Source organism: Vanessa tameamea, chromosome 2 (genome assembly GCF_037043105.1).
Source record: "Vanessa tameamea isolate UH-Manoa-2023 chromosome 2, ilVanTame1 primary haplotype, whole genome shotgun sequence".
NCBI lineage: Eukaryota > Metazoa > Arthropoda > Insecta > Lepidoptera > Nymphalidae > Vanessa > Vanessa tameamea.
In genome coordinates, this window is record NC_087310.1 from 8,374,242 (window position 1) to 8,386,352 (window position 12,111).

Consider the following 12,111-nt stretch of genomic DNA (forward strand, 5'->3'; position numbering starts at 1 on the left):
CAACAGTTCATTGTGTTAACAACGCAATATTCAGAAATAAATTTATACAAGACACAAAATGAAAAAGTTATTTTTTAAATATAAGAATCAATTATTTGTTTATATTTTATATAGTGTTTGTTTCCATTAAAGGAAAAACATTGGTCTTTAAATAAAATCCATTATATTTAAAACAACATTTATTACAACTATTCTGCTTTTTCATAATCATGTTCTTTATCTCCGCTTTGTTTTTCATCGACACAACGAGCCTTGCTGAGAAGACGTTCGTTTTCTTCTTTAAGAGCAACTATTATTTCTTCTCTTTCCTGAAAGATATTGTTTTGAAGCAATTACCTCGCTCAATCTCTTCACAGTGACTTGATTATAGATATAGGTGTGTAGAGGGTTTTTGAAATGTTACAAAAAATTTTACTATCACAATTATGTAACTATTAATACATTGGAAGCGCTATAAAATTACAAGGTTCGAGACATATGACCTTTGCAAGGTTATTTATTTTAAAACCGTGCAATATTACAATTATGTTTCCTAGAGTAATTTTCATCACTTACATTCACTTTTCACTTTTTAAATTAATGCTGTTTTTTGTATAAAATAAATTAGGATTTTTATATATCAAAATGTCTTTTTACTGGGACAATGTAAACTCTTTAAGTTTTTTATGACAATTTTAGCATTGATTTATATCAAAATAACATTCCAGTGAGATATCTTTAGATTAAATTTTAAATTATGATCTCAGTTTCTTAAAAGTAATATTTCATTATATCCGAGGAAGATCTGGAACGCTTAAATAAATTGTTTTTATTTATAAACATTATTTATTTCTATCGCTTTGGATTAAAGTTTGTCCGGGTTAGAAAGACATATTCCGTATGAACAAATTTGTACCTCAATTTTCTGTTTATACTTTTCATCAAGATGTTGTCGGTCTTCAGTGACATGCTTGAGCTTCGCGCGCGCCGCGGTGGGCGGAATGTACCGCGCCGAGAGGCCAAGAATCGATTCCATTTGAAAGCATTTTGTCCTCGTGGACTTAAGTTCAGTGCGCAGATTGTTTATTTCTGATAATAATGTGCAGTTTTCCTATAAAAATTTCGTAAATAAAATTAGACTACTATTGTTAGTGGGTCGGAGATAAAATTATTCAGTGTTATTAACTCTTTTTTAAATATTATGTTAAAATGACAGCCTGTAAGCGTGTTACTGCTGGCAATGGCATCATGCTCTTGGTTTGGAGTTTATATAAACACTATATTTGTGACCGCCTATGAGGAAGCAGCAATGTTACTCGGAATTTAACTGTTCAATAACTTTATAATTTTATAGTAAAATTATTGAACAGTGACTCCAACCTTCGCAACTAAGATGGTAAGTCCCTTGTGTATTTAGTTACACTGAAACACTTTCCGTTCGAACCGGAACACAACTATACTCATTGCTTTGTGGCGTTAGAATAAGTGACGAGTGGTTCCTACTCAAGCTGAAGTAAAATCCATATTTTAAGCTGAAACAAGCTGAAGTAAAATCCATATTTTAAGCTGAAGCAAGCTGAAGTAAAATCCATATTTAAGTATCCATATACTATAATGTTCCAAGTACGTACATCCATGATCTTTCTAATATCGCTCTTCGACCCATCCAAAGACTTGGACAGCTGCATTTTCAGCGCGGCCACCTGCTTCTCGAGGTGATCGCGTTGCCTGTTGAATTCTCTTATAGCTTCGTCCTCTGCGATGCGACTTCGTACGAAATCTATGTCCTCGACATATTTTTGAAAGAGTGCCTGTGTAACAATTACTTAAGAATAGGTAAAAAAGAAGTTAGTATGTAATTTCAATAGATCAAAATATTCCAACGTAATATTGACATAAATAAATTGTTGTTTTTGAGAATGTTCCCATTATACTCATTTTATAATATAAAGAAATAACTGGTTCTTAAGAAGATATGAATGATAAATAGAATTTGAACCTATTGATATTTTTTGTCTCCAAATTATTGTTATATAATTTAAAAAATATTAAAGATATGTATTATAGATAAAAATATTATAAGTCGTGAACTGTTGGTTTTTTAAATTATATTGCATTTACTTTATTGTGAAAAGAGTATTTTTTGTTGAGGACAACTCTAACTATTTTCATAATTATAATTGCTATAAAGTAATACAATACCATTAACAATCTCACCTTAACGCTAAGCTTCAACTGAGTCGGATCTTGAAAATTCGCTGTCATGTTATGAAGATCGATTTTAATTTTCTTTAAAGTATTCTTTAAAGTTAAATTTCTATTAGCTTCGTTTAGAAAATCCTTTTTCGCTGATGTCAACTTCTCGTTTAACTGACTGATCTTTAGTTCTGAAATGTGTATTATAATAATAAACAAACAAATATTTGTATTTAAATTATCAAGCTAATATACTACAATTATTTCTTCCAGCCGAATTTCGGCAAAGAACACGGCTAATCTCAAAAAACTAGCAAACGAGATGTATTTTAGTGCATAGTTAGTGTACAGATACAGGTGGACTCTTACGCACAGATCTATACAATAACATTGTATACCTGTAACAGCCTGTAAATGTCCCACTTTTGGGCTAAGGCCTCCTCTCCCTAGTGAGGAGAAAGCTACTTCTACTACTACTTTCAATTATATGAATTAAATAAAATAAGTGCAGTAAATCAACTACAGTGTGATTAATTTAAAAAATTACAACTGAATATTAATTTGATTACCGCGAAAATCTTTTTGCTTTAGAAGTGTTTCTAAAGATACTTCCAGCTCTAGAATACGTATCTTTTTCATTTTAATTTCGCGTTCTAATGGCTCTATCTGCGGTCAGAACGATCGAATAATTAAACCAGCTGTAACTTTTTGACGAGTAGTGTTTCTAAACTAAGTCTACCCGAAATCTTTCAAAGCTAAATCATACCCAGATCATGTTTAGTATTCAATAGTTTAAGTTCTTCATTTTCCATGTCATCTATTTGAACTTTTAATTCTCGTATTGTATTTTCCTTAGGTGCAATCTAATGCATAGCCGAAATAAAAATTAGATATCTTAATTGTTCACTGATTCGCCCTAAGAGCTAAGCTAGGTATGAACTTTGGCGAACTTCCATCGAATCAAATAATACAATGACGAATCGAATAATACAATCAATGACGCAATATCAAAATCAAATCATCAAATGTAGGTACTGCTGTTGTAGTTAAATGTGTCAGTTCAGTATTACACAGTCAAAATTCTTACAGTACAAAGGTGACCACTTACCACCAGTCCATCCATTTACGTCTCGGAAAAAAAAATACTTTGACATATTCCTGTATTAATTACTCGAGATAATTTAAACAGTACAAATAGGCATTAAAAAATATAAGTAACCATGACTTAAATATTTAGATCATGATAAAATGTAGGTACATAACGAACCCGTATGTGTTGTAAAAAATATCAACGTGATTTTTAGAAATACGTACTCTAATGTAACCAATACTGAATTCTTAGTTTTAAATAATACAAAGAAATTAAATACCTGATTTTTCAATTCGGCTATCTTGAAATTCAACACGAATTTGTATTTCTCCAATTCCTGTTTTTTTCTCTTCAATTCATATATTCTCTTCTCTTTATCTTGAATAGTGCCATCTCTTTCCGATATTTCTTTTTTCAAATCTGCTACGTCCCGCTCAAGTGTAGATATCACTTTTTGGAACTGTTTATGTTCAGCTATAAAATTATTGCTATCAATAAAATAACGTATAACAATACCTTGCATAATATGTAGAAGTTAAGTATGATCACCCTTAAGTTGAGATACTTGGTGCTTGAATTCATCGATTTCTTTATTGGCAGATATAAGTTTTTTCTTCATCAACCCGGTTTCTCCTTTTAGTCTTACGTTGGCATCCTTTTCTTCTTTTAGTTGCACTTCGTACGCAGTTCTTATTTCGATTATTTCGCGATCAGCATCTTCTTCAATTGATGTTTTTATTGTTTCATGTTCTCTCTTTTCCATGTCAGCTTGTTCTTGTAACTAAGTTATAAATATTTTGTGTATAATAACTATTAATAATATCAATACTTAAAATTAAACATGATCATATCTAACCTCTTGTAGAACTAGGTCTTTCTCTTCTAATCTCGCTTCAAACATATCATTTATTTGCCTCAGAGCTAATCGCTTACTTTCTGCTAGATCTTCTAATCGTTGTTCATAATCTTTTCTCATGCGTGCTGTTTTATCTTCAAGGCTCTATTAATGTGTTAAGTTATTGTTTATATGGGTGTAAACTATTCCAAAAACAAGGTCATACCGAACGAACTTTATAAAACTAAAATTGCTTGACATAAATAAATTGCTTTTCATACAGAATAAATAAAGCTATAATAATACTCTGTAACAATTTCCTTACCAATTATATGGTAGTTATAAAAATGAGTTTTATTTAAAATGTATTTACCAAATCGTTAAAAATTTACCTGATATCGATCGTATTCACTTATGAGTCTTATATTAAAATCAGCTTCTAAAGCTTGAAGGGTTCTCTCATGGCCTGATCGCAATTTTGCTATGTCTTGTTGTATCATTCCAATTTCATGAGTGTGTTCGTTTTCCATTTGCTACAGCGCATAAAATATTATATTAGCTTGAATATTTATAAACATTTTGAATAAAGGCTGTAAATCAGCAATACCTCATTTTTTTCTTTGAGTTCTTCAATAGCCGCACAATATCCTTCATGTACTTCTTTTAATTTCTCGGCTTGAGCAGCTTCGGCCTGACGCAGCTGATAAGTATGTTCAGTTTCCAGTTCACTCATTCTTGTACTCAGTAGCTAAAACAATAAATATTTAGTTGAGCTACATGAATTCTGCTATATGTTTAGATCTTAAGCATTTGTATTTTAAAATACTAACGTTTATGCTATTGATTTTTTCTTGTAAGTCTTTCTTACTTATTAAAATCTCTTTAGAATATGCAAAATCTTTATCAAGAGCTATAGCTCGTCCGTCAGCATTAGTCAGTCTCCATAAACAGATAGAAGAGTCGTCAGACACTGACACTAAAGTTTGGTCATCATACGATAAAGCGATGCCAGTTACTTTTTTATTGTGCATATGAAATTCATTATAAATAGCTTTATCTAATAGTGGTAGTTGTACGGCAGTGACACCACCCTCACCACCAGTTATAAACAACATTAAATCGGAACGTGACAGTAAGATGGTATCTAAAGCGCATCCAATTAACCCTAAATTTCTACGGATTGTGTTCGATCCAATTTCTTTAATTTCTCCATCGCTTCCGACACCGTATGTAGTTTTTCCATTGCTAAAAAGTAAACGAAAATAATCTTGAAAAATAAACGGACGATGTCCTCCTGACCGATTCCGGTTACGGCGATCATTCGAAACGGAAACTTGCTAACTGCGCATGAGAAATTATAGTGATCGAGTGTGTATGCGCAAAGAGAGTTGCATTCTTGTTTCTCTGATGTGACACACTGAATAATATAAACAAACATTCAAAAGATTATTTTATGATTTTTTTTTATAATTATTGTACCTATTTACTGCACATGCATTAAATTGGTTGGTTTTAAGTATAACTTCACCAACTCGTTGCCCTGAAGACATATTCCATTCGTATACAGCTCCTTCTGAGCCACATGACACTAAAGTCAAATCTTGAGCAGACCATGCCAAACTTGTAATCTGAAAAAGACTCATCGGTTACATCATCATTTCCTACCAAAGACCTAATGCAGTTCATTGTAGATTACATTACCTTTCCATTATGCCCTTTCAAATTAAAAACATTTTGAAAAGAAACGGATGAAAACACTTGTATAACTTGACCATTAACAGCTGCGAAAAGATGGCCATTGGTGCTGAATTGTGCACGTTTACAATTACGAATTGGAAATTCTCGCATAACTTCAAAATCATCTATTAGAACCACCATGAATCGCAGCTTATCTGAGAATCCCACTATAGCAAAAAGCCCTATAAAGATACAAGTTAATAAGTGTCAATATTTATAAATTAAATTAATTAACTAGATAAGGCTTATCATATCACCAGTAGGATGTAAAGATACACAATGTATCTCTTCTTGATACAATTTAATTAATTCCACGTCATCTGTCATATAGTTCCATATTCGTATGCTCTTGTCCTGTTCACCAGACGTCATGAATATTGGTTTCCAAGCGCACATCGATAGGGAATTTATTGGACCATAATGCATCGCTGGACCTAATTCTGTAAATGCTATTTCTGGGTTCTACGAAAGTCAAAAACAAAGAATCATAAGAAATGAAAAGCAATAGATGTACAAGTCATTAATAATATAGCACATATAATCATAGGTAGGTTGTTTTTTAAAATAATTACTGTAATTTTAAAATACCTTTTAAGTTAATAACAAAGCTGTATAATAAATAGTGTTTTGTAATAGCCCTTGTTGTTAAATACCTGAAGCATGTGTTGTCCAAACAATTTGACGTAGTACAGTTGTTTCCTGAGAGTTGTAATAAGAAGTGTTTCTTGATTAGGATCTATTGTTATGTGCTGAATAGCATCGAGTGGTGACCACAATGGGTGTTCTCGGGTGTGCCTACAAGATAACATCAAATAATTATATAAACACAATTTTTCTAAATTATTTTTTCAATTGCATACAAAACTTACTTATACGATTTTTTCGAGATTCGAAATAAGTTCCTTTTACGCCAATTATGTGGAGTCTCCTTCTCAAACATATGTACATAGCCTTGTCCACATGCATAAGCGAATCCTATTAACAAAAAAAAACACCAAATTCGTCAAAGATAATCACGATACTTAATATTGTTTAAAATGGTGAACAAAGACAATGAAAAAGAAGAATGAAGTGAAGTTAAACTGGTGTATCTACAAGCACAATCCACGTAACATCATTTATCATCATCATAAAAACACTATCTTCTATCACATACACAATAAAAGTTTACCTTTAGAAAAGTTTATCAAACACGTGACGGGGTAGTTTTCAGTTTCGACTATCCCGGTCTCACTTGCAGCACCTTCAGCACTGGTTGAACTTGATTTTTCACCTTCACCTGATCTTTAGTAGATATCATTTTAAAGACACTATGTACATAGGAAGTTATGGAGTTATCTTAATATACATATCTTATAACTATCACCGTATTCAAATACCATTAGATTGTAATCTATCTCGCGAGATTGTAAACTGCCGAAATATTGTGAACGGTGATTTAACTCAAAATAAAACATCAAAAGTTTCGATAGTTTATGATATTTCGTTTCGGTTAGAGTTTTTATAATTTAACTTTAATTAGCTTCGGTAGATTATAATATACCGAACAGTAATGCGTTAAATTGTAAGCAGTATATTACGGTTCACAATCTTTAGACAGTTCACAATCTCGCTAGATAGATTATGATCTAACGGTATTTACAAATTTATGGTGACATATCCATTTTGTTAAAAATATTTTTTTTCCAAAACAGTTTTCGATATATTATAATAAGTCCAACATATTTTATATTCAAATAAAAATATATGTAAACATTTAAGAGCAAGCAACAATAAATCCCTTTTTACTTAATTTCTTAACTCTCTTTAAATATATATTTAAAATTCAAAATAGTAAAGGTAAACAGCTACAGAGGCTTTTTTTATTTTGCTTATTTTTAACACTTACTCTGCTTCGATTTTCTTTAGCGACATTTCTGTAACATCAGCGGCCCGAAATATACAATTTTGACGCAAATCGCCGTTTTCTACTACCATAATTGTTCCGCTATCCGTTCCGAACATAATGCGATCAGATGTTAACCACATACAACTGGTAATGTTAATCTATAAGAAAGCGTTAAACGTATATTATAAACACTGTATATTTTTTAATTCAGTAATATGAATATTTTGTTTTTGTTTTCCTTAAATAATTTGATTAAAAATAATTGAATAAATAAATTGTAGAAAGCTTGTACAAGCTTTTACAATTTTTACTGTTTCCTTACGGACATGAGCCCACGGATTGCTCGTACATATTACGAATAAATTTTGTCTCATTCCGCAGTGATCTTATATTCATAAATATTTTTGTATGTGAGAATAATTCGTCATAGTATTTATTACACATTACAAAACATTAAATACCACAATATCTCAAATAAAGCCTCTTCCTTCCCTTAAGAATTAAGACCAATAGCTCAACGCCACCCTTACTGATATATGCTTTAATTATTTAAACACAGAGTACCTAATAAAATAAATGTAACAATTGAAAAACTAGATAAGTTACTACAAATTATCGACCCATTTTCAGCTTCTACCTATCTAGTCTTTTATTTTCATTATTAAATATTATGTATACTCACATTTTCAGCTTTACACCAGCCCCATTGACGCCATACAGTTTCAGAAACATTCATAATACGAAAAGTATATGGCCCTGTTATAACCACAAGCGTTGCGTCGGACGGATTACATTGTACCTAATAACACAGTTTAAAAATAGCACACAAATATCATCTTTATGCGGGCAAAATGTACGAATACAAAGCTGTAAATCTTACGCTCTCGACGATTCCCTGACCGCTAGGATTTTGAGCTTTGGCATGACTCTCCACTTTTCCCTTGTCCCAGTTATAATAATACAGATACCAGTCCGGTTCGCCAGTTATTGCCACTAAATATTTCGAGTCGTATGTGAATTGGATACATGCGAACTCACAAGCCGTCGAATTTTCGAAAGGAACGGTAAGTATTTTACGTCTCTTGTAAGTGGTAAGATCATATATTGTTATTATTGGCTTTTGACCCTCTTCAGAGATTTCATTCAAAGCCAACCAACGCCTGAAAATTATGTTATTGTATAATGATATATTTAACCGTTACGGTTCTGTAGATTTTTAGAAGTTCGCGCCTGAATTTTAAAACAAAACATTTCCAAACTATTATTTTATGCTGTAAATAACACTCGTTTATTAATAAACTATTTTATTTTGGTTTTTATTGCAATTATATATAAATACCTATTTGTAAAATAGGTAGGTGGATAGGCAAATGAGACACATGATGGTAAGTGGTCGTTGTGACCACTTACCATCATTCAGTTCTAATGAACTGTAAGAAATACTATCCATTATTTACATAGCCAATACGTCACCGTTGGAATAAAGATTTTCGTCCCTTGTGCCAGTTATCACACTGGCTCGTTCCCCTTCAAACTTGTAGAAAAAATTGTTAGCGGTAGTATTTAGCCGAGGGTCATAGGTTTAAATCTAAGTAGCTGTGTTGGACTGGACTTTGTCGTTTTTATAACGTGCGCGTTGACGTCGACTTTACTGAGCAAGCACGGATCGAATCAACGGTCAACTCAGTTGCAGCGTTGGAGAATATAAATCCTGAATCCTTCTTAAGAGGAGCTTAGTTCTAAGCACAGCAGTAACATTATTTTTTAAGTGTAGGTTTTGTGTGTTATGTATTATTTTAAATTAAGAAAAAAAATACAATTTCAATATGAATAATAATATACGTTTTCCTTGCTCATTGTAACAAAATGTTTAAGGAAAAAACAGTAACAAAAGAAGAGTATAATTAGTGTAATTACCTGTTAGGTGCTAACACTACAGATTTAATTGGTTTGTGTTTGTCTTGAAGTCGAATAAACTTTTGTTTTTTCTGAATGTGATTGTGTATCACAATTACGCCGCCTGCGGGGTAAATAATCTCCGAATCTGTCATATAGTGAGCATTGTACCTGTACATTTAAATTCCATTATTTATCAACATAAATAGCTTAAACAAGCTATAGCTATACAACTTTGTATAAATAATTACGTGATTCGAATTATATTGATTCGATTTTATGATACAATAATTTTGTCCCATAGCTAATCTAATGATGGAGCTGGGACGTAGTTTGTGGCTTATTATGTTTACTTTAACGAAATCTATATTTTACACTGTAAAAACGTTCTTTTTTATTTAATAAACCTATCTAAGATGTATGTACCAAAAATTGCTTCACCAAATGTCGGCTATAACTTGTTTTGTTTAATATAAGCTTCTACTGTACCTACTGTATTTATTTACATGATTAAATGACGGCGACAATAGTTTAATACTATTTAGGTACCTATTGGATAAATTATTGCTAATTTTGCATCTACTTACTGAATGTCGGTTCTTAATCCGTAAAATATTCGTGCAGAAATATTAGGAGGAGTGTTAGTTCCCATGATGTTACAGTTTTAAGGTAAATTTGTATAAAGAAGTGAAATCACTTTCAAATTATAGACAGCTTCATCAATACTCGCTTTAGAAACATTATATTGTTTATCGTTGCTATGGTAACTGTTAAATGTTTGACACGGCAGATTCGATTCAAGACAATTTGATGTTCCATTTTTGTATAAAATCTTAAAATAAGTAGGGCAAAAACATACCGCCTAATAGGTAGAAAATCTATTTGTAATAGAGGAAATCAGAAACTAGTAATTAATTAACATCTGCTAATGGTAGACACGAGCCAAGACGCAGGCCGAAACTAGTAAATGAATCAATTACTCAAAGAATAAAATTGGTATTTTTTTTAAAACGGTTTTTAATGTAATTTTTAACTTAAATTTATAAGCAGTAGAAGCAAATATTTTCTTTATTTTACTCGATTGAAAATTATACTATTGTAAGTTAAAAAATGCGCAACGCTTACATTTGAAACGCCATTTATCTCCACTCTACCTGATTGGTGCTCAATGTCATCTTTAGTAGAGCATCCTCTTTGCAATTCCGAAGTAACTTGCTGTTTCCTCCGTCATATACACGGGACATTACATAAAAACGTCTTTTTACAATAATGAATCAACGGTAAACATATCAATTTAATTATAATAACTCAAATATTTCAGTTCTTTGCTAAATTCAGATTTATAATGATAAACAATTAGATTTTAAAAAGTTCGGAGCGGAGACGTAATGCTGTTCGCATCATTGGAAGAAAAAAGTAAAATTATAAAACATACATTATTTGGTATACATTAGTTACCAAATTTTTTGTGTAGAAGAATATGGTATTATTTTAAAATGGAAACGACGAAATTCCACATTGAACACAAGAAGTATTTAACAAGTTATAAATATCGAGGAACGAAACCATGTATCGTAGATACAATTAGTACTTTTATACTCATTTCACGTGTATAATCTAGGCTTCGGCATAATTTAGTTGTCCTGGTTTCAAACACTTTATTTGCGCAGCTTTGTAATATGAGAGTATGAATGTATAAACATCTATTGTTAATTTCAAATATGTCTAGAACTTATTTGTAGCATATTTTCAGAGTCCTATCTTTCCTAGTTCTGACCGCTTTCTATTTTTACAAAAATCGTTGAATACTTTTATTTGCGAACTTATATATGACAGGCATATTAATCAAAGCATGTGAGCCATCAGTTAGGTACTAGGACTCGCGTATACTAAAACAAATTGTTGCATCACTAACGAAATATGAATGACAACATGTACGTTCTGAGAATGGATTTCACCAATAAGACCTTAATGAATAAGAATACTTATTAATAAATTATAATAATTTTATTATTACTCAAGTTCGTCAATGCTCTTGAATATTACTAAAGTTCACTCAACTCACGTCATAGATATTATGTCTACCAAATGAGATCAGCTAGTCTTTCTTAAAATAGGTACCATTTGTAACTAGAAGAATTTAGGTATATAAAATCCACATTTGATTGATATTTTTTTCGTTTTTATCTATTACTTATTTTTAAAATAATTTTATTCATGAAATAGTTACTTAAGTTCAAATTATTTGTCATATGACAATAAAAAATTTGAGCGTTTTCTTTAAAAAACGTCGCCGTTTATTCTTTGGACCCTGTGCAATTTATTTTAGATGCATTACAAGATACTTAAATAATAAAAAAACATGTGACGTACAAATAGTACAGATAGGGTATATACATCGCCTGACTTCGTTCCTTTTGAATAATTAATTTTATATTTATGTTACATTTGATATTATTTAAAATAATATCATTATTTGAAACCCAAATT

At 31.1% G+C, this 12,111-nt stretch overlaps 1 protein-coding gene across 1 annotated transcript; it reads right to left on the reverse strand.

Annotated features, from left to right (window-relative positions):
- Positions 1-188: 188 nt before the first annotated feature.
- Positions 189-10,359, reverse strand: LOC113398967 (cilia- and flagella-associated protein 57). Its single transcript, XM_064216281.1, has 22 exons — positions 10,209-10,359; positions 9,643-9,792; positions 8,606-8,885; positions 8,408-8,524; positions 7,726-7,883; positions 7,009-7,121; positions 6,707-6,812; positions 6,491-6,632; positions 6,095-6,299; positions 5,802-6,019; positions 5,580-5,728; positions 4,931-5,345; positions 4,708-4,848; positions 4,493-4,633; positions 4,122-4,265; positions 3,815-4,046; positions 3,546-3,739; positions 2,942-3,038; positions 2,197-2,366; positions 1,611-1,790; positions 896-1,090; positions 189-308 (listed from the first exon to the last, which is right to left on the reverse strand). Exons 1-22 carry the CDS (start codon positions 10,271-10,273, stop codon positions 189-191), a joined length of 3,732 nt encoding a protein of 1,243 aa, XP_064072351.1. The 5' UTR covers positions 10,274-10,359.
- Between the last annotated feature and the right edge of the window lie 1,752 nt (positions 10,360-12,111).